At 47.9% G+C, this 19993-nt stretch overlaps 11 protein-coding genes across 11 annotated transcripts; 4 read left to right on the plus strand and 7 right to left on the minus strand.

Moving 5' to 3' along the window:
* Nucleotides 1–1925: 1925 nt before the first annotated feature.
* On the plus strand, nucleotides 1926–3333 carry LY89DRAFT_766916 (uncharacterized protein; the record flags this gene model as incomplete). Its single annotated transcript, XM_018221738.1, has 2 exons — nucleotides 1926–2474; nucleotides 2517–3333. Exons 1-2 carry the CDS (start codon nucleotides 2137–2139, stop codon nucleotides 3331–3333), a joined length of 1155 nt encoding a protein of 384 aa, XP_018061458.1. The 5' UTR covers nucleotides 1926–2136.
* A 109-nt stretch (nucleotides 3334–3442) lies between these two features.
* LY89DRAFT_368314 (uncharacterized protein) lies at nucleotides 3443–4398 on the minus strand. The gene is made up of 2 exons (XM_018207039.1): nucleotides 4076–4398; nucleotides 3443–4021 (listed from the first exon to the last, which is right to left on the minus strand). Exons 1-2 carry the CDS (start codon nucleotides 4136–4138, stop codon nucleotides 3629–3631), a joined length of 456 nt encoding a protein of 151 aa, XP_018061459.1. The 5' UTR covers nucleotides 4139–4398; the 3' UTR covers nucleotides 3443–3628.
* Nucleotides 4399–4572: 174 nt separating this feature from the next.
* On the minus strand, nucleotides 4573–5432 carry LY89DRAFT_691909 (uncharacterized protein). Its single transcript, XM_018216430.1, has one exon. The coding sequence runs from the start codon at nucleotides 5017–5019 to the stop codon at nucleotides 4834–4836; it is 186 nt and encodes a 61-aa protein (XP_018061460.1). The 5' UTR covers nucleotides 5020–5432; the 3' UTR covers nucleotides 4573–4833.
* Nucleotides 5433–6433: 1001 nt separating this feature from the next.
* On the plus strand, nucleotides 6434–7384 carry LY89DRAFT_368333 (uncharacterized protein). Its single transcript, XM_018207040.1, has one exon. The coding sequence runs from the start codon at nucleotides 6561–6563 to the stop codon at nucleotides 7047–7049; it is 489 nt and encodes a 162-aa protein (XP_018061461.1). The 5' UTR covers nucleotides 6434–6560; the 3' UTR covers nucleotides 7050–7384.
* Nucleotides 7385–7448: 64 nt separating this feature from the next.
* On the plus strand, nucleotides 7449–8807 carry LY89DRAFT_601901 (uncharacterized protein; the record flags this gene model as incomplete). The annotated part of the gene is made up of 4 exons (XM_018210223.1): nucleotides 7449–7610; nucleotides 7656–7760; nucleotides 7811–8214; nucleotides 8264–8807. 4 exons carry the CDS (start codon nucleotides 7449–7451, stop codon nucleotides 8805–8807), a joined length of 1215 nt encoding a protein of 404 aa, XP_018061462.1.
* A 538-nt stretch (nucleotides 8808–9345) lies between these two features.
* On the minus strand, nucleotides 9346–9972 carry LY89DRAFT_368386 (uncharacterized protein). Its single transcript, XM_018207041.1, has one exon. The coding sequence runs from the start codon at nucleotides 9758–9760 to the stop codon at nucleotides 9431–9433; it is 330 nt and encodes a 109-aa protein (XP_018061463.1). The 5' UTR covers nucleotides 9761–9972; the 3' UTR covers nucleotides 9346–9430.
* Nucleotides 9973–10784: 812 nt separating this feature from the next.
* LY89DRAFT_368393 (UDP-Glycosyltransferase/glycogen phosphorylase) lies at nucleotides 10785–12589 on the minus strand. Its single transcript, XM_018207042.1, has one exon. It carries the CDS (start codon nucleotides 12297–12299, stop codon nucleotides 10935–10937), a length of 1365 nt encoding a protein of 454 aa, XP_018061464.1. The 5' UTR covers nucleotides 12300–12589; the 3' UTR covers nucleotides 10785–10934.
* Nucleotides 12590–12879: 290 nt separating this feature from the next.
* On the plus strand, nucleotides 12880–13410 carry LY89DRAFT_601824 (uncharacterized protein; the record flags this gene model as incomplete). Its single annotated transcript, XM_018210218.1, has 1 exon — nucleotides 12880–13410. A coding segment is annotated over one exon (531 nt), but the record flags the coding sequence as incomplete, so codon positions are not given.
* A 1683-nt stretch (nucleotides 13411–15093) lies between these two features.
* LY89DRAFT_368396 (uncharacterized protein) lies at nucleotides 15094–15477 on the minus strand. The gene has a single exon (XM_018207043.1). The coding sequence runs from the start codon at nucleotides 15369–15371 to the stop codon at nucleotides 15168–15170; it is 204 nt and encodes a 67-aa protein (XP_018061466.1). The 5' UTR covers nucleotides 15372–15477; the 3' UTR covers nucleotides 15094–15167.
* Nucleotides 15478–15975: 498 nt separating this feature from the next.
* LY89DRAFT_691916 (uncharacterized protein) lies at nucleotides 15976–17240 on the minus strand. Its single transcript, XM_018216431.1, has 4 exons — nucleotides 17142–17240; nucleotides 17039–17065; nucleotides 16891–16956; nucleotides 15976–16809 (listed from the first exon to the last, which is right to left on the minus strand). Exons 1-4 carry the CDS (start codon nucleotides 17166–17168, stop codon nucleotides 16135–16137), a joined length of 795 nt encoding a protein of 264 aa, XP_018061467.1. The 5' UTR covers nucleotides 17169–17240; the 3' UTR covers nucleotides 15976–16134.
* Nucleotides 17241–18503: 1263 nt separating this feature from the next.
* LY89DRAFT_691917 (Cwf15/Cwc15 cell cycle control protein) lies at nucleotides 18504–19958 on the minus strand. Its single transcript, XM_018216432.1, has 9 exons — nucleotides 19911–19958; nucleotides 19836–19858; nucleotides 19711–19787; nucleotides 19383–19661; nucleotides 19253–19334; nucleotides 19093–19193; nucleotides 18965–19040; nucleotides 18868–18905; nucleotides 18504–18795 (listed from the first exon to the last, which is right to left on the minus strand). The coding sequence occupies exons 1-9, from the start codon at nucleotides 19918–19920 to the stop codon at nucleotides 18780–18782; spliced, it is 702 nt and encodes a 233-aa protein (XP_018061468.1). The 5' UTR covers nucleotides 19921–19958; the 3' UTR covers nucleotides 18504–18779.
* Between the last annotated feature and the right edge of the window lie 35 nt (nucleotides 19959–19993).

Consider the following 19993-nt stretch of genomic DNA (forward strand, 5'->3'; position numbering starts at 1 on the left):
AAGTATATCCCCACCCTTCCGACCCAAAAATCATACCCTTTCCTTCTCGGCCAATCGACTTCAATCAACTCTACTGCCTGAAACACCGCAGAGCCGTTCATCCTCATGAAGTCGGAGGTGAATATGACTGCTGCATTCCAGTCAGAAAGCTCAAATGCTTTTGGCTTTTGTATCGTGTTATCGAAGTAGTCGACGCGGGAACCAAAAGGGCCAGGTTGGAGTGGAAGGAGGCTCGTCCGGAACCGAATTTGCCCAGGAGATGGAACTCGATGCTTCCTCGACGTAATAGAAGTGAGGGTTGGTAGGAATTATACGATTCGCAAAGGTTTATTACATTTGGTATAACAAAGAGGAATCTTTAGATGAGTCTGACAACTTTCGGGATCATATGGAAGAAGGTAGAATGTACAGATCGAGGAATTTTTGCAGACTTATCTTCTTGGAATCTTTCTAGGGTGGGCATAGACCTGAACCGTTGAGTTGCAGATATACAGTATACATATGACTAGCCCGAAGACATTTCTAAATTTACAGATTGACTCACTTCTAACATAAAGTTGAAGTAATGAAAGATTATATAAAAGGGTCAGAATAGCTTCACCATTGAGTTTAGCACATAACTAAAGGAGACAATACATACGTCGTAATAAAAACGTAAAGTCTACTGTTAATGGTAACTTTGGGCTCGACACTCGAGTTTATTGAATCTTTAAAACACTAGGATTGCTCATACGTTCTTCTCAGTTCTACCATGTCATCACAATCACAATCATTCTCTGTCTCTCATCTCTATGAATCATAAATTCCAGATTCTTCCCTATAAAAGTTCGACCACATTCTTCCACCATACTTCTTCCACTTTTCCAACTATCCAGTATTCTTCTCAAACTCCCAAACCCAAGGGCACAAGTCTCACCTCAAGACACATATCACACAAGAAACTACACCAAAACCACCAAAATGTCCGATTATTACGATACTTACACTCCTCCCAACAAACCTCTGCCATCCGGAAACCAAATACCTCCCAACTACCGCGGCCTAAACATACCCTACTGCTTCAAATGCTTCCAGCATGTCGACCCTCAAGCCGTCGGTCACACTAATACATGCCCAAATGCAGTGGTGGGAGGATCACCAGATTCGCACCCGTTGTGCTGTTGGCCTCTCTATGTCCGCGTCATGGTCGAAAGGCAGCGTGTGACGGAGAATGGAGGAAGAGAATCGTGGAGACAAGTGCTTACGCCGGAATGGAAGCTATTTCGTTCGGGTTTGTTTTGAGTGATGGAATCACTTGATGACGACTTTTGGAGGTGCGAGATATTATCGTTTGTCAAGGGGTCTTGGGAGAGGAGAGTGGAGGAGTGAGTTAGTTAGGGTTGAGAAGTCATTATAGTAGGGCTAAAGTGAGTATTAAAACGTAAGTTCAGCTACGATGCTCTGGTGATTCGATGGGGTTTCTTTTATTCACATCACCAGTGAACCGGGCATCAATTGCTGCCAAAAACTCACACTAACACTTAGAAAGATTTCAAACACATTCTACCAACCATCTCCAAAATAAATAGAGGTTGTAGAAAGATATCGGTAGTTTATAAAACATGCTTCTCTTCCATTTTTGTACAATAAAGGACTTTTATTTACCAAGTTATTTTTCTTATCTTTGGATAGCCATTTCCAGATGGCAATTTGCAACACAAGATAAGAGGATTGCAGAAAATACTAAATTTAAAAAGAGAGAATGTGACTATTGGTGATAGCTTCAAAAGGATATGTTATCACAAACCGCAGCGGCAGTTTGCTTGGAAAACGACTCTTGATTTCTGGTAATAGCTTTACAATAACGTTGTAAAGCTTTGGAACATGGTTTGGTACTACGCTTTGGTTATTATTAATTGATTTCCCCCTTTTGAGAACAGTTGGCTGTGCGGATGCGGTGTTATTTCCTTTGTAGGTACCGTTTTCGGATAAGGGGAAAAAACGAGATGAGATTGTACATCATTATCCTTTGTACAGTACCATAGCTCGACATCGAAGACCAACCAGAATTTCACCTCAAAGGAACCGTAAACATAATCGACAGTTCCCCATGATCATGTATACCCAAAGTAACTTTTTAATCCCATCACCCTCACAATGGGACTCCCTACAAGCTTCCATCGCTTTAGCGACCTATCAACCGCAATCCGAGACCGCATATGGGCCCTCGCGGCCGGCGAACCGCTCTTCCCAACAAGCCGCCGCATGATACCTCTCAGAGTGCAGATGATACCCAGACTAAGCACCGTATCCGAAGAAGACATTCCGGGATTCGATCCAGAACAAGATGAGTTTGACGGCGATGGAGTCTACATCCGCTGGCATTTCCGCGTATTTGGACCCGGCCCAGCTGCTGTAAATGCTGCTCTGTGGCATTCATCTACGGACTCGTATCGATTTTACTTGAGGCGGAATCCGAATTATATACAGATGAGGTGGGGTGGCGGCGGACAATAGATTCGGTTTAATGCTGCCAGGGATCACGTTTTCTGTTCTCCTTGGTCGTTATTCGTATTATGGATGTATGCTCGAGAACGAGATCCCGTATGGTCGAGCTTCGACCCCAACATTGGAGGGTTGGGACCATCAGAGGAGCAGCGGGGAAGAGATTTAGTGGGTTTTGACCGCATTCGAGTCCTGGAAACGAGTCTGCCGAGCAATGTGCAGGGGCTTCGAGATGATATGTTTTTGATCCGGAATATATTCACCTACAGATCGCCGGCTGGAGGAAGGGTACGCGTAGCTGCAGGTACGGCGTTTTCTGTTGCAAGGTTGTATAGGAGGATAGATTGGGTGGATGCGTTTCGAGAGACGATATACCAGCTACTTGCCCCGATGCGGTTTGCCACCCGAACGAGCGATGATCCGGATATGCCCAATTATTATAATTCTGGGTTGCGGGCAGCGGATGGTGCGTTAGAACAAGATGGCCAATCGGCCGAAATGCTGCCTGTTGATGCATGGGACGAATTTGATATGAATGTCAGAGTGTTCTTGGCCTGGTCAGAGGAGGAGGAATCAGGAAACGATACGCAAAGCAATAACGGTTCGAGCAATAGTGGTGACTCCGTAGTAAGCTATAGTGGCGAAATACCTAGCCGGGACGTCATCTGGTTGTTGTTTTCATTTGGAAGATACGTACTTGGAAGCCACTGGGTCGGCAGCTACCCAATCGTGCCCCCTTCAGTCGAAGAGTTATTGAGGAGAGCAGCACTTGATATAGCAATACGTGAACGAGGCGAGGAAGTAAGGTCGGAAGGCGTGGGTGTCAATATGGAAGGTGGTATGATCTAATGAATGTGAGCGATAGGATACTGTTATGGATTGGCAAGTAAAAGAAAGAAACAAAGTTGCGAATAGATTATTATAATGTCTATTATGAAGTTCTTAAGGTGGTGGAGACTCTTCTTATAAACTCGTGGAAAAATGTCGTGCTTGCTCAAGAACGTCATAATTGAAGCCACTAGATGGGCTTTTGTTAATGGCGAAGGCATGGATAGGAGAGTACGAAAACAGGAATTACTAATACCAGTCTTATGAGCATGTACCAAACTCCCACCCACTAGAGCCGTCAACTACAGATCCATCCTCATTTCTTGCCCTTGCCATGCGTCGGGCATTTTAAATTCGAACAAGGAGCCTTCGACCACTTCTGCAAACCCAAAACCCTCAACATGCTCTTCTTTTCCATAAGAGCGACCATAGAAGCTACCTCTCCCGCAGTCAACTTATCGCCCGGAACCATAGCCTTGAGATGCTCTCTCAACGCGTTTAGGGAAGCGACTCCTCTGGTATCCCACTTTGAGACATCCATATCGCGACCGAATAGGAATAGAGTCTTGATCTTCTCCAAGTCGTTTTCATTTGATGGGGCGTGAGGGTGTCGCGAGCCTTCCGGGTAGCCTAGGTTGTGCTTTGCTGCGAGGACGAGTGAGATGGTGATGGACTTTATTCTGAGCATTGCGGCCTCTTCGTCGGTGACCTGGAGGAGACATGTGGTTAGTACATACTATAAATTGGCTTGTGGAAGGTTTACCAGTCGGTGTTCGATGCCTGTATCTGTGTATACGGTCATCATGAATTTTTCGTCGCTCGCCATCGTGAATAGAAGTTGTCTTTGATAGGTGTGGATTCGCGTGTGTATTCAACTATGGTGAGAAGGTGAAACGAGTGAGGATGAAGAGACTAATGGAAAACGGTTTGAGATGGAATTGAATGAGGATTCATAGGTTTTGTATTGGAAGGGAAGGCGTGAGTGATCACGAGATCAGGCGACACGCTCTTTCCTCTCTCACCGGAAATAACGATCGGAAATCTGCTTGGCATGTACTTCGTCTTGAAAAACCAATGTGCAGTCGTGTTTTGTAGCCTGCTGACTTCGGAACTCGTTCAAAAAGCCGAAGGAGTGTTCGATCTTGGCAAAACAACTGTGACCTCGTCCTAGCTGTGACGTTCTAAAGACTGTTCATGTTCTCATACCTCTGCATGGACCAATTATTGCATCTTTGAGCTATAGACATACAGAATAGGACGGTCGAAGGACGAATAGCTCGCGATGCACATGGAACAAGATGCTAGCAACAATAGCCCTCTGAGCAGAAGAAGTAAAGTGCACAACAGATGGCAAGCAGATTGCAAGTTAGTCACGAGCCGATGCCAGTGACCATATCAAGCGGATATCCGTGTCTGGGAATCTGCAAACTACTGCATCTTTGGAAATACAAATGGAGGAGCACGTTCTGGTGCATGGTACCTCCAAAAAGCTGTCCAGAATGCTTGAGAGCCATTGAGTTTTCACTTTTCAACATTCCCCTCATTCGACAAAAGAGCAGAAACGTTGTCGAGCTCAATGCAGGAGAACCTAGAAAGGAATCGACCGGGGAGGGTTTTGAGAACGGCCGAGTAAATAACAATCAAGGATGAGGATGATAAAGAGAAAAGGAGAGCAACGGAGTCTTGGAGCCATAAAGGCAGTGGCATTATGACATGTCCCTCTCTGGACTTTCCATTCACGTGAACTGTTTAAATCTTTGTTGCACGTCTACAAAAGCCATCATTTTGGCCGCCTCGATCACGGAAAATCTATTCAAATCTTTGTTGCACGTTTACAAAAGCTGTCATTTTGGCCGCCTCAATCATGGAAAATCTGTTCCTGCGATAACTACTAATGCGACCTCGGGCCCACTGTTCAGGATCTTTATTTGTATATCGAGTATCGATTGCCGTCTTTATACTGCCTTTTTAAATTTTGTTGGTTGTGTTATTCGGGTTGAGATATGAGGGGTGGCTGCTGGCTGGGAGGGTGAGACGGTATCTGATCTCCAACCATACCATTCACTTTCAATTGCCTAAGGGAAAAGGTCAGAAACAACGGGAAGGTTGGGATGCGGGGCAGGGATGAGACAAATGTGTATCACAGAAAGACATGACAGAAACAAAATGAAAAGCCGTGGCTTTCCAAAACAATATCGTTTCTCAGCTGTTCCGCCCACCTATGTCATGATTTCCAGATGTGTATCGAACGAAACACCCTCCACCAATGATGGAATGAAACGCACGAGAAAGGAATAAATCCATGCAATGCAGGAACATGTGTGCACAACCCGGGTTTCTCACATCTTGTGATACCTACAGTAGCTTACTCGGGCCGACGTTGATGATCACTGCAGAGCTCTCCATCCGATCCTCTCAAGCGTGTCACCGTGCACGGTGACACCGAAGTACCGTTTGCTCAGACCGACCTCAACGGCAGTACGAAGTATGTGCGGGCGCACAGTGCACAGAGGAGAACAGGCTCGCTCGTGGATCTGCCTGATCTCAGGGTCGCGGCGGTCCATGCACAAGGCGGGGGCGGGGATGAGGATTCGAAGTAGCGCGAAGCCAGCTGTTAATTAATTATCATGCTTTTCATGCATTTACATTTACTCACTTCAGATGGAAACGAAATGAAACATAACGGGAGGGAGATGATATATCAGGGCGATCTTATAAACAAATCAAATCCGACACGGAACGCGAAAGCCGGAAGTGAGATGATATTTTCTTTTAGTTCACCGCTTTCCTGCCAGGTTTGCCTGCATTCGCTTAGGGAAGCGACGCCCCTTATTGCTGCTATTGTAAGTCCGTCCCTTTTCATTTTTCTATTTGCGACGGCTTCGTTCTTATCCTTTATCTGGAACCCTACCGTCGCACGCCTAACTCGCACTTGGGGAGCTAATGAGAAAGACTGGAAACGCTTGTAAGAATCCTCGGAATCCGGATCTCTAGAGTGGGTAGGTACGACGTGGATCTTCAAAGATCCAGATGATCGGGTGCACGAACTCACTTACGGTCCTGGCACCGCGAGGTCCTTGATGTGTGTGGTTCGCGTTGGTGGCAGATCAGCCATGCGATCATAGAATGCGCCTCGGTCACCAACCTCACTCAACCTCACTCAACCGCAGCATCAACACGACACTCAACCAAACGCAATCATATCACACACACGAACCGCCCGCCAATCTCCCATCTCTGTACTATCCATGACAGCTCACTTCCCCCACGGACTTCGCTCTGTTGATTGGAGGCCCCCTCTGCCATCTCTATTCCAAATCTGGGCCGTCTCAGCTCGGGTATCTGCACTGGCTCGAGACTGGACCACCAACCCGTCCCAAGCCCCAACATGCCCCAGCTGCACAACAGATCCCGTACTCGATACAGTAGCGCATGCAGATCTCTCCCGCTTTCCCAGCTCGAGGGCTTCGGTGACACCAATCAGAAGAACGTTGGGTGCACAGAACGGGAGATGCCACCAAATACTGTATCGTTGCTTGCTCTCCTCTGGGACCACTCCTGATTGGCATTCCATCTCCCATATCTTGGTGACACCAGCCTGGCGAGGCCGGATCATCGTGTGGATTTGCCGCAACGAGGAAGGTCACCTTGTCACCAACAGGAACTTACATGAATTACCTCACCTTGCACCCCTCAACCTCTGTGCGACGTCAACCCGTTCCAGCGCGCTAGGTTAAACTTGTACTTTGCCCATGTCCATGCTTTCGTTGGCTTGACTTGACTTGGCTTGACTTGGGTACTCGCCGAGGTGAGTCGCGCTTTCTTCTTCCAGAACTAGGTCTGTCCGACTCCAACTGTGCCTCTCCCACGAGCTATCCTCTGCTACTGTACAACGGAAATTTAATGGCGAACGCCTCTTTACTCCTGACCACCTATGATATTCTTTCATTCCTATTCCTCTCCTGGCAGCGGGTCATTCTGGACTGTTGAGCTGCACTTAAGACCTATACATTCCCCCATGTTCCCCATCCTCCTTGGTAGACGTACAACCGTCCCTCGTGTCCATCGATCGCTGTACTCCTGAACGACTCTGATATCCATCCTCGCCTCTCCTTCACACCTCGGATGTCCCCAGAATGGTCCAGAATTATGTCGGTGTCAGTCGCGGAGCTCAGATCACCGGCGTTGCCGTGTGCTCCTTGATGTTAACATGGCTTTCCTTTGGCTTTCGACTCTACGTGCGATGCGGTATATTGAAGTTTTTGGGTAGAGAAGATTGGATCACGGTGGCAGCGATGGTAGGAGACTTGTCTGGATACCAGGAACATTTCTGACGATACCAGATCATTTTCTCCATATTCTGTGCCTTGTGTCTCCAATTAAGTTCCTATGGTCTGGGAGCACATATGGAGAACATTGCCGGATCCGCCTTTGTTCCCGGTTTCAAGGTTGGACTGACCCTTCCATCTGCTGAAACTTGACCACTAATCGTCCACAGATTGTTTTTGTATGCGAACTCCTCTACGTCGTTTCGACCACCGTCACCAAGCTGTCCATCGCGGCATACTTTCTTCGACTCTCAAGTAAAAGATATCAACGTGTCACTATATACCTTACCACAGCAGTCGTGTTAATCCTCAGTACCATGTACTTTTTCTTTCTTATCTTTCAGTGCAACCCTCCGCCAGCATTCTGGAACAGGTATTCCCCGGACGGAGGACGCGCCTACGATGCATATTGCCTGACGGGGGACACATTGGCGGGCATCACATTCGCTCATTGTGCCATGTCAGCTATCACAGATTGGATTTTCGGAATACTCCCTATCTTTTTCGTCTGGAAGATGCAGATGAATCCTCGAACAAAGTGGTCTGTAGTATTAATATTGTCTCTTGGATTCTTGTAAGTCGACTTCCTTTTGTTACTTCCCAGCTGCTGATATCTTCAACAGCGCCAGTACTGCAACAATCGTTCGTATCGCCTACATCCAGAAACTTCGAGAGACCTACGACTACTCATGGGAAGGCATCAACCTGGCCAAATGGTCCATGATCGAGCCAGCTATTGCTATTACGGCTATGAACATCGCCACTCTCCGACCAATGTTCAAGAATGTCTTGAACTTTGCCAGCAAACGGTTCGACAGCGCGGCCGATATCGAGGAGGCGAAGAGACCTTCAGGTGAAAGCCGTACGGCGACCATCCGCACACGAAATAGTGTTAGTGCCAAGGAATACAGCGTTGAGTTTGCCGAATTGCTAGGCTTGGCAAGAGTTGGGGTTACGACCCATATTTCTGCTGGAGGAGGAAATCAGCCAGAGAAGGATTCATTAAGGAAGAGGTTTACATTGAGGAAGTCTCTTACCAAGAGCTCGCAGAAGAATGAGAGTCAGACGGAATTGAATTCTGTGCCAAGTCCGTTGTCGTTTTCGGATGGAATCGATTGGACGGGTGGGATCAAAGCTACGACTGTTGTTACTCATGATGTTTCTTGATGAGTTTGGATGAAATTGGATACGCTCTGGTAAAAGATGAAGAATGATGATCGTCGGTGGGGTATGAACGAAGTCGGAGCCGGATAGGCCAGTACGACAAAAAGTAGTTCAGGATAATGATCCCACCAGATTGGATGAAGAAGAACTCGGGATGATCCCTACTTGGATACCCAATAATGTATAGTGAAGAAGGACAAGAAGTGGTCCAAGATGAGCGTCATGATAGGAGAAGATAATGAAATTAATTAATTCTCAAACTTGCCCAGAGAAAGACTTATATGAATGATGGTAGATATCTTCCTTTATCTCAACTCTCTGATGTGTACCTCTGTCATTAGCTTCGCTCAGAAGATACTGATATCCCCATTCCTTGCCCAGACTTGCACGTCAGCACCACCACCTTCTTTGACGCCCAACAGAATCTTTCCGTCTCCCACCTGTCTGAATTTTTAACCTACCCCACACCTCCGCGGGTATATATACCGGCTGGACATCCTGACTCTGAAAAGTCGTATCATGGCGGGGTGTTGACGCCTTAGGCGAATATTCACAAAGCATATATATAAACGTCGCAGCACGGCCAAGAATTTTCTCTTCTGTATCTGCACAAGAACGAGTTCCCGTTATTGTCGAGGTGGTGTGAGTCGGGTGGCTGTGTTTGGGCTTTGAGAGAGGTTTGTGTGAGAGGTTCGTGTTGGAAAGTGGGTGGGTTGGGAAGACGGGGTGGGTGGTAAGGGGTTTGATGATATTAATTTAGTGAGTGTGGTGTTGGTGATGATGCAGGAGGTGTTGACAATGATGGGAGGGTGGGAATTATGAAGTGGATGTTGGATAAGTGGACGGAAATCAAATGAGTAAGTGAGGGTGGGCGTAGTAGGGCAGGAGGTTTCGGGAGAAGACGGATATTGAGGTGAATGAGAGAGGGTAAGAAGAGTAGGACAAGCAGGACCCATTCATTCACTTCCTTCAACGTGAAGCTCCTCCAAGTTAGAGAGTTGCTAGTGAATGACCGGAGCGCAAAGTCCGTTCTCTGATACTATTCATGGTATCGTTTGGGATTTTTGCGGAATTGTGTCTGGTGGGAGTAAGTTGTTGTTGGTGGTTGTGTTGTTGGTGGCGTTGGTGGTGTTGTTAGTAGTGTTGTTAGTAGTGTTGTTAGTAGTGTTGTTAGTAGTGTTGTTGGTGGTGGTGTTGGTGGTGATGTTGTTGGCGTTGGCGTTGTTATCAATATTGTTATTAATGTTGTTGTTAGTATTGGTGTTGTTTGAGGGGGGAAATTGCTGTTGTTACTGAATGTTTTTCTACTAAAGATCTTGTGAAAGTGGACCCCCAACTTTTGGCTCGCTCACTGCACTACAATGCTGGTGTTTCCGTTGCATGTCTGTCTGTGTCTCAAAAGTTCTTCAGCTCCGGAAAGCAGGGGAAAGAGTTGGGGTCGGAAAGTCAGTCGAATTAGTCGAACTTGAGACCACTCTCAAACAGGTAGAAAAAGACTATTGCAAAGAAAGCGGGATAAAACACTACCCCATTAACGATTGAAATGGCGCAGACCTGAGTACTCCTAACACCCAAAAGAGTTGAAAGACAAGAATCTGGGAACCCAAGTCGGACACTGAGGGCTCAGCAAACTCTAATGGACCTCCCTATCCAATTCATTGAAATCCATTTGCTGTTTTGGGAATAGTCGTTGCTTTCGTGTCTTGCAGGCCATGAAGCCATGCGCAATACGCGCAATTCGCGCGAAAAGCGAGAAACGCGCAGAATGCGCAACATGCGGGAAATGCGCAGAACGCGCAAGAGAGTGCTGAGACCTTCTCTTGACACATTGGAAAGTTGGGCAATATCAACTACCAAAGAATCGATACGATCCTCAGATGATTGAGGATAAGATAGATAGTTGTAATGTTGAGGAAATGTCCTTGCTGCAAGATGTTTGAGGTGGGGTGGCTACGCTTGACTCTTTTCTTGTAAAACTATTCGATTGTAGTAGGATTTGAGCCTCGGCCACTGCTTATGCTTCCTGGCTAGAAGCTGTAATTAGAGAGTCGAATTGTCAATCTGTGTCATTCTCTCAGTCAGGAAAGTTCTTGAAAAGAATAATCACACTGTACAAGGATTCATACACCCTCATTCCTTCGCCAACCTCGCTTCCGCTGCCGCCTCTTCGATCGCTTGAACTATAGCGCCCATCGGATCATAACTATCCATCTCACGCTCAATCGCCTTCGCTTTTTCTCTGTATTCAGAATTTCCCAGAATTTTGTCCACTGCTTCCCTCACAGCCAACGGCGCTGGAGATTCAACATCCAAGTTCACGCCAACTCCAGCCCATTCAGCACGCACTGCATTCTCAGGCTTGTCTGTCTGTACACCCGAGAACACCATTGGCAGTCCATGACTGAGAGCATGGTTAAGTCCTCCGTATCCGCCATTCGTGACAAAGACGTCACTAAGTGGAAAAAGCTCATCGAACGGGATGAAGTCTCCTATTCGGGCGTTGGAAGGCACAACATAGTCTTCAGGTAATGTAGCCCCTTTTCTCCCAAGAGCTGCGACAACAATGATACCGGGCAGATCCTTCAAACCTTCCAGTGTGGGGATGATGAGTTGCGTAAAATCGAGCGAGAGCAATGTCCCTTGAGAGACCACGACTATTTTGTCTTTTCCATGAGTAATATCATCCCACCACTCTGGAAGTGAGGGAGATGCATCGCGGTGCCCTTTGGGAAGCCCACCTGCGAATCGAAAGTTCTTTGGTAGATCCACGCGCGGCCATTCAATGCTCGGAACGCACATCTGCAGAAACTTGTCGGGTAAAGTGTACTCTAGATCCATAATATGGGCATCTTCCCTTAGGTGCTTCACTCCTATCTTTTTCAAATTCCGAATGAACTCGTTCTGGGTCGTAGCATAATCCTCCCCATAAACTTTCTTCGTCAAACCCGCAAACTTCTCGGTACTTTGCCCACTCGAGTCGGGCTTGAGAGAGAGTCCAAACGGAGGGACATCTTTCCCACTCAATCCCACAGGGATGATACCAATCCCCACAATTCCAGATGGCTTCAGACCCGGAGCTCCCAACCGAGTAGGCAAAGCACCCCACCAACTCTGATCAAACACCACCACCACCTCCCTCCCCTTCTCCCTCTCCTCCACCTCCTCCAACACGCTCTGCAGCGTATTATAATGCTCAACCAACGGCCCAGCAAAAAACCACCTCAGAATAAAATTCAAAAATTGCGGACCGCGTAAAATTTCCGGAGGAGGCGGGACGAGAGCCCAGCCAGTCGTTTCCGAGAAGTCGGCGTTTCCCTGGAAAGGCACGAATTGAGCGCCGATGGCTTCGATTTCTTTCTTGAAGTGGGAGCCGGTCAAGAATATTACTTCGTAGCCTTGTTCGATTAGGTTTTTGGCGATGGCGCGGAGGGGCATGGTGTGCCCGTAGATGGGGGTGGTGCCGAAGACGAGGAGGGGTTTTTGTGTTGACGCCATGATTTTTGGGTGATATGTTTGGGCTTCTTTGTTTTTGTTATGATGATTGGAGGGAATGAGAAAATTGTTGTCAAGTTTGGTGCTATCAAGTAGATATTGAGCAGGATGTGAGGAGTGTCTAACGTAAGCTCTTGCTGCTGACTTGCTCTAGAAAAAAGGCTGTTTAGGTTGATCTGCATTAAATTGTGAGCTTGTACTTGGAAGGTGACGACAGACAGGCAAATTCCAAAGGATTGCGGTTCCTGATTGTTATTGGATGCGAGTTGCGATGAAGTCCGATTGCTTCTGCATGGACCGCTACTGTAATCAGTCATCCAGGTTCGTGCCGTTTTTCCACCTTGCACTACTTACACCTTCCGTCAATGTATATCACTCTTCTACATCATCCTCATCAGCAACGCATCGCTACAAGGTCCAAATGGTTTTATCGTCCATCGTTCATACGATCAAAAGCCTCACCGACTAGAACTCCTCACGTGATTACCTGCACCTCACTCAGCCACGATAATCGGGCAGCTCGACCGCTTCATAATGCAGTCTTCCTCTCCTTACAATATGGCGACTCATGTGAGGATGCAACATGCGAAGCCCATTCTTCGACTTGACGGCTTTATTCTGGGCTAAGAATCCACCTGAGATCTCCAACTCTTCTCCACTACCACAAGCAACCATCTACCGAACCCTGGACAAGGCAAAACGCGAGATCCGAATATGTGATTTAATTCCTTCCTCAAAGCTCTCGGCGCCGTTGCAATGTTCTCTACGAACCGTTCCAATAGCTCAGGCCGGAAACTTCGTCGCCATGTCCTATGTATGGGGGAAGAAAGCTGCCTCGATTGAATCCATCTTGATCGATGGAGTCAAGCATCCAATCAGACCGAATCTTGCTGCCGGCCTTCGACGATTCCGTGCCACGTTTTCTGAGCAACGGCACACAATATCAGTATGGGCTGATGCCATTTGTATCAACCAAGATAGTATCGAAGAGCGGAATCACCAAGTTCCTCTGATGCGAGCCATTTTCTCCGAGTGCGAATCCGCGTTTGCGTGGCTGGGAGAAGAAGACGAGACTAGTGATCTAGCAATGGAGTGTATTGTCAGAATGGATAAATTCCTGCAAAGAGACATGGTCGGAACAGCCTCTTTTCCGTGGATGCTCGTCCAAGAGAAGTTCTTTTGGGAGAGTGAACCTTGGATTGCACTTTCGAATCTTCTGCAGCGGGAGTTTTGGCATCGCGTCTGGATATACCAAGAAGTTGTACTGCCTAAAAGTATACTCATCGCTTGTGGTTCTAGGGTCCTCCCTTGGGAAAGCTTTCAGGCGTTGAATGGGATGCGGATCTTTCGAGGTGGCTCGGACAAAAGTAAGAAGCTTCTGCGAAGGCACTTTGCTCATTTGGACACATCTGTCCGAGATAATATTACAGCGTTTTGCAACACGCTTCATCCGATATTTGAGCACAAGGTCAACTTTGACAACGGGAAGCGACTCACTCTCTTTGAGCTCCTGGCAGAAACGGTGCACCTGCGATCAACAGATCCTCGGGACAAGATCTATGGACTGTTGGCTTTGGATCAAAGTTCAACAATCTCACCGGACTATTCCAAGACCGTACCAGAAGTCTATACCGACTTCGCTCAAACGATGCTACTCGACAATCTCGCATATCTTCGATTTGGTGGGCTATGTACCCGTGAATCGAGCAAGGATATGCCAGCCTTCCCTTCGTGGGTACCGCATTGGGAATCCATGTCACGGACGACGACAACAGCTGCATTACAAGAGGGCAATTGCTTCGAGTTTCCACGACCAGGTCAGAGCGAAATGGACTTCTACCAACACCATGGTACGACAACGCTGTGTATCCGCGGGGAGATAAGCAGCAAAATCGCTTCAGTGCAGATTTATTCGAATTTTCTAGACACGGAAAGTTTTCGGTCAATGATATCTGCTGTGAACGGCACAGATTATACAACGACCATCGAGTATCCCAAAACTCCAACACGAAGATTACTCGCACTTTGCTGCACCCTGGTCCGACTCCTCCTTCGAAAAGACGAACTAGAAGACATGGCGCTCGCAGCTGGATTCTGCCACACCGTATACGCCCGACTAGACGCAAATCAGGCCTGGACAACATGTCTCCTCCGCGCCGAACTGCTGACGCCGTTTGGGGAATACTTCGGCTGGATACCGTAGACGCAGGCTTTCAGCCAAGCAGAGAGATCGCAGGAGGACTATCTACTGAGAGAAAAAGAGGCTTTGGAAAGAAGAGTTCTCTTCGAGACCGACAACGGCTATTTTGGCCTCGGGCCACCTGGTGTAAGGCGTGGGATTGTCTTTGTCAGATCTTTGGGTACCGCGATCCGGTGATCCTGCGCGAGGTTGGGACTTCGTATGTTCTCGTTGGATCGTGCTGGACTCTTGACTACACGGATCACTATGGAGAGCGGTTGCCACGGAGTGTCACGCTCGAGATATTGTGACGAGGGGGGGATTTGGACTTGGTGTGTGTCTTGCAAATGTGCATCGTATCTTCGGCTCTACTCTTCGTCTCACACAAGCTACTGGCCGGCGGCTTTCTCGAGTGTCACATCGTGGGTGCTGTCCATACGAGAGTACCGGTCCTCAAACAAAGTAAAATGTCTAGGCTCTACGGCGATTCCGAGGATTGCTTGCTAACTATTTCTCAGGTCATTGGTCCATTAAAGCAGACTAGCTTTTCAATTCAACGTCAGCTCATGCTTGAAACTTGTCCACTACACGCCTCATCGTGGATTATTCTTTTCGAGAACTTTCCTGGCAAAGAGAATGATACAGATTGACAATTCGACTTTAATGGAAAGAGTTTGATTTAGAGAGTTAGGTCAACTTTCGCTAGCAAGTGCAAGATGTATTATCCATCTAGAGGTGTGCATATTTGCTAAAGTGGCCCCAACTAGGATAGTAAGAAGGGACATAACAAAAGATCTAGCGTTACAACACTTGTTTATCTCCCCCCTCTCCCTTCCTCTTACCAACCAATCTTTTCTTATACAGGCATAATAGCACGTAATAGCACACAAAGCCATTATTTAAAGCTCTCAAAACTATTAAAAGTATCAAAGCAATCTTTATAAGGGTTCGAGCAATTAGAACCTAGCCCCCCATCCAGTATCATTTTGAAAAGTAAACATGCAGAAACAAAGCAAGCAAAAGGGGGCGAATGTATAAACACATGATCCACTCTCCCCCAAACACACCCCAAAACCTACACACCCTGTTCACCCCCAAATCACAAACCTATACCTTTCCACTTCTTCCCACCCTTAAATTCTCACACCGTACAGTACCTAAACACCTTAACGATTCAAAAATCACCTGACCCCCTTCCCACCCCCCTTTTCACCCGGCCCAGAAATAGCCGCCAACCGGCCGGGAAATCCCATCTGCAACGCAAAAAGGAAGGGAAGCGAACCAGTCCGAGCGCGAACACAGAAGATCTGCGGAGTGACGTACCCCTGGCTAAGATCGCAATCGTGGACAAGGATGAGCTTATTATTATGCATGTGAAGGCGGGGCTGAGAACTTTTGCTGCTGTACGATTAGGTGGGGAAAGGGTTTGGTTTGGATAGGTTCAGCTGTCAAGATCTTATGATTTTTAACTTCTGCACATGGGTGGTAGAACGAAAGTTGAGTTGTTTGAAAAGCCATGCATGCATTATTGTAAAGCATCGTAAGGACGAGCTGAAAAGCTACCTGTCCACGTTATCCCAGTCCCACCGAGTTCCCTGATTTGAAAAAGCCATCGCATCGTACAGTCATGATCCTCCCCCGCCAGAACAACGAAACTATCTAGTAGTTGTTGTCGTTGTTGTTGTTGTTTCCGCTTCCGTAAGAGCCAGTGTTGCCACCGGAAGAGTACTCATCGTTACCAGCGGCAGCACGCTTAGCAGCTCCCTTCTCTTGGAGACCCTCATTCTTCATCATACCACCAGCCTTCTCCATGAGCTTGCCCATGGTGCTGTCACCCTTCTTGTTGCCAGAGGTGTTGGAGGTGTCGTTGTCTCCGTATCCACCTGAGGTGTTACCGCTGCCGTAGGTATCTGAGCCACCAGTCGTTGAAGAGCCGTAGTTGCCAGATGAGGTATTGCCTGAGCCGTAGGTATCACTGCCACCAATACCTGACTGACCAGTGGTTCCTGATGAACCATAGGTATCGCTGCCGCCCATACCACCTTGGGTTCCTGAGCTGCCATATGTATCGGAGCCGCCGAGTCCTGATTGACCAGTAGATCCGTAAGAATCATCAGTGCCGCTGGTACCGAAACCTGATTGACCGGTTCGTCCAGAGGAGCCGTAGTTGTCACCACCCAAGCCACCAGCTTGACCAGTCTCACCAGCTCGGCCGGCGCCGTATGAATCGGTACCTCCGCTCAAGTTTGACTGACCAGTCTGGCCAGCGCCGAAGCTGTCATTACCGCCGAGACCTTGGTTTCCTGAGCTGCCGTAGCTGTCTGTGTTGCCGGACTGTGAAGGAGAATGTTAGTATAAGATTTTTAATACCAGTTGGTGATGTTTCCAAGCAAAGGTGAAATGCAATGTACTTACGCCGTAGGTGTCATTGCCTCCCATACCTGAGTTACCTCCCATGCCTCCTTGTTGGCGACCAGATGACTGTCGAGTTGTTAGTAGGTGAGACTCTGGTTGTGCTTCAAAGCTCCTCCTCGAGCTGAAGTGAAGCTCAGAAATGACGTACGCCGTAAGAATCATCTCCATAGGAGCCCTGAGAAGCAGGTGGTGAGCCTCGAACTTGACATTGAGAAATACTTTGGACTTGACAGTGACGAGAGGAAACTTACGGTGTTACCGCTGTCGTAATTAGACATGATTGCTGTTGTTTGTTTGATTTGGTTTGGTTTGGGGTTGAGTTGAGTTTGTAGATGTGTGTGAAAGTGTGAGAAGCTTGATGTTGTATGGAAGGGAAAAAGAAGAGGAGTAGTGACGGGAAGGCTATCTTTTATATCAAGCGGGGTCAAGAGCTTCTGATGACTTCGTCCTCCCCTCGGCTACGTAGGAGCTTGCCTTGCTCCTTCCTTCCATTCACTTCGTGTAGCTCGAAACCAGTGACGAAAGAAAGCTACCCCTCGCTACCTCGCTACGCTTCTTCACTCTCACACCCTTGACAACCTGGGAAAAGAAATTGCCTCCCCCGTGCCCATGCCCATGCCCCATCCCAGCTCCAATGAAAGACACTTTCCCGCAAAAAGCACGTTGCGTCATCCCCCTATCCTGCCTGCTTCCAAAAGTAGCCATTCCGCACGTCTGCATCCTGCAAATCATTGGTTCCAGCCTGAGCACAGATCATATCGAAGATCTCTCTTTTTTTTTCTTCCCCCATCTCGGACCTACATTTCTCGCGAGGCAGCTACCCACCGCTCATGAAACAGGGTAATCCGTCCCACCAACGCATCTATGCCAAGCTCGAAAAAGCAACGCTCCAAAGCAAGGCCAAGGCAATTGGGTCACAATGGCCCGATCATGGCACAATTACTTAGGTACAGGAACAAACACCATTGGAGGCTAAACTCCCGCAGGTTGGAAGTCTCTCTCTCAATCAGGATTCAGCTTGGTTGACATGGCTTGGCGACCGGCGGGTTCATGGCAGCACAGCATGGCATGGCATGGATGGTTCGTGGGTGGCTGCAAGGACGCCGGTCTGGGCCAATTTGCGGGTCAGCGCATCGGGTGAGGCTATGGATGGTCTGCAGGTGCAGGCGGGTGCAGGTGCAGGTGCAACTTGCTGTCAACCCCGCTTTGATCTTTGGTCTGGATCGAGAACGACCATCATTTTATTGGTACTGTACTGCGTGAGATTGGGATCTTTCCGAATCCGAAGGGAAGGGCACGGAAATCAAAGAGGCAGGAAGGGATTGGAAGGAGTTGGAAGGCGTGCTCGGTGAAGAGCTCGTTATTCGACTGCCCCTCCAAGCCCGCCAAAATTCCATGCTTCTCGTCTGCCCCGCGTCATGATCGGCATCCCCGTCAACGCAAGCGAGATAGATGGATCCCTCCCTGTCTTGGAGCTGTGGCGGCGTGGCTATCCAATCCACCAATCATCGCGCCCGAGTGAGACTTGCCCCGCATCGAAGTACTGAAACCTTACCGTCGTCATAATGAGGTACTTTCGGGAGCACAGGAATCCTTTGAGAGCACAATCTGGTGTGAGACTTCGATATGGGTTTGCATTATTCTATGCAGATGCAAATGCAACTGCAGAGTAATTTCGACTGTTCAGCTGATCCAGTATCAGATTGAATTCTTCTGCAAGCCATGCTGAAAATGACCTGGATCCACCTCCCAGATTCATCTAAGCTTTGAATTCAGCTGGAGGTGAAGCTTTAGGGTCCAACGCCAAACAACAAACCTTCCCCACTAAACCTCTCCGGCTGACCCAGATCAACGCCGCTCGACGGAACCAAGATCTCTCTATCTGCTGCTCATCTGACGTACTTGCTGTGCCACAATTAGCCACACGCTCCGTTTCACAGACATTAAGTCTCAAGGAAAGCTTGATTTTAGACTTACCTCATGAACCGCTTGTGGAAATCTGATCGAAGGAGATCCTAAGGGATGGTGGTTAGCACAGTCTCGTTAATCAGATCCGCAGAAGATCACGACTCACATTGACGAATTCCTTCTTCTTGCCTTTATCTTCCGTCCCGCGAGCCTGGTTCTTGAAGATCACATCGTCATCCCATCTGGATAAGCTGTCAATGCATGATCGTGGCGGAAAGGTTGTCCCAAACTCACCTCCGCTTCACATTGAAATCGGCTTTGGGGTTCAGTAAAGGGTTGCCGAGAGCAATGTCTTTCTCCCGTTCAGCCTCTTCTGCTGCCGCCTTCTCTCGTTCCTGCAGACCTCCCGTCAGTAATGCAGACCAGCAATTGTGTTGGGAAAGCTTGTTCTAACCTCTTGCTCCCGCTTCTCTGCTCTCTCGCGCTTGATCTTCTCTAGTTCTCGCTGCAGCTCGGCTGTTTCATCTTCATCGTCACTAAAGCCATCAGCAAAGGTCCAATTTGACCATTAGGGTAGATTCTACCTGTCATCCTCACTGCTATCCTCTTCTTCATCCTCTTCCGAATCTGCATCAATATCCCTCGACTCCTCTAATATTCGTCTCCGCTTCGCCTCGGGATCCTCTTCCTCGGCATCTCCATTCTCTAGCTGTCTCTTGGATGAATTCGTCGCAGGCTCTGGAGTATCTGCCACTAGAGCAGGTCCACCTCTAACCTTTGCGAAATGTGCAGCTTCAGCCTGCAGTAACTCTGCTCGTAGGTCGCGGACTTGATGATCTGCGTCTCCTCCTTGTCCTGGTTGTCTGTAATCCCGTTAGAAAATAGCTTGTGTACATATCGTAAATCTCTTACCGGACTTTGAGTTGAGTATGAGCTGGTAAGAGACGCTGATGATATGCTGGTCCTCGATTTGCTTCCTTTCCCTTGGCCTATTGATTGTTAGTTGCGCCTTGGAATAGGAGTCGCGAGATTCTTACGGGATCGAACGTGGGTCTGTGGGCTTTAGAACATTAGTATAATTCATGCCACTTAGAAAGAGGCATAGGACGTACCGGTTGTCATGATTAATGCAGCAAATTGTCAAGTTCGTAATATTGTGTCTATTCTCATGGGCCTTCCAATCTCCCAAAGATTT

The sequence above is a fragment of the Mollisia scopiformis genome (genome assembly GCF_001500285.1).
Source record: "Mollisia scopiformis unplaced genomic scaffold LY89scaffold_38, whole genome shotgun sequence".
Lineage (NCBI taxonomy): Eukaryota > Fungi > Ascomycota > Leotiomycetes > Helotiales > Mollisiaceae > Mollisia > Mollisia scopiformis.

What these genes read in the sequence shown, in the direction of transcription:
- LY89DRAFT_368314 (XM_018207039.1), bottom strand. Translation starts at nt 4,138, where the DNA reads ATGGCGAGCGACGAAAAATTCATGATGACCGTATACACAGATACAGGC. An exon ending in CAGGCATCGAACACCGACTG is followed by an intron (nt 4,022 to 4,075) that starts GTAAACCTTCCA and finishes TGTCTCCTCCAG; the next exon opens with GTCACCGACGAAGAGGCCGC.
- LY89DRAFT_691909 (XM_018216430.1), bottom strand. Translation starts at nt 5,019, where the DNA reads ATGCCACTGCCTTTATGGCTCCAAGACTCCGTTGCTCTCCTTTTCTCT.
- LY89DRAFT_368333 (XM_018207040.1), top strand. Translation starts at nt 6,561, where the DNA reads ATGACAGCTCACTTCCCCCACGGACTTCGCTCTGTTGATTGGAGGCCC.
- LY89DRAFT_368386 (XM_018207041.1), bottom strand. Translation starts at nt 9,760, where the DNA reads ATGGGTCCTGCTTGTCCTACTCTTCTTACCCTCTCTCATTCACCTCAA.
- LY89DRAFT_368393 (XM_018207042.1), bottom strand. Translation starts at nt 12,299, where the DNA reads ATGGCGTCAACACAAAAACCCCTCCTCGTCTTCGGCACCACCCCCATC.
- LY89DRAFT_368396 (XM_018207043.1), bottom strand. Translation starts at nt 15,371, where the DNA reads ATGGCTTTGTGTGCTATTACGTGCTATTATGCCTGTATAAGAAAAGAT.
- LY89DRAFT_691916 (XM_018216431.1), bottom strand. Translation starts at nt 17,168, where the DNA reads ATGTCTAATTACGACAGCGGTAACACC. An exon ending in ATTACGACAGCGGTAACACC is followed by an intron (nt 17,066 to 17,141) that starts GTAAGTTTCCTC and finishes CCTGCTTCTCAG; the next exon opens with GGCTCCTATGGAGATGATTC. An exon ending in ATGGAGATGATTCTTACGGC is followed by an intron (nt 16,957 to 17,038) that starts GTACGTCATTTC and finishes ACAACTCGACAG; the next exon opens with TCATCTGGTCGCCAACAAGG.
- LY89DRAFT_691917 (XM_018216432.1), bottom strand. An exon ending in GATAGCAGTGAGGATGACAG is followed by an intron (nt 19,335 to 19,382) that starts GTAGAATCTACC and finishes TGATGGCTTTAG; the next exon opens with TGACGATGAAGATGAAACAG. An exon ending in CAGAGAAGCGGGAGCAAGAG is followed by an intron (nt 19,194 to 19,252) that starts GTTAGAACAAGC and finishes GGAGGTCTGCAG; the next exon opens with GAACGAGAGAAGGCGGCAGC.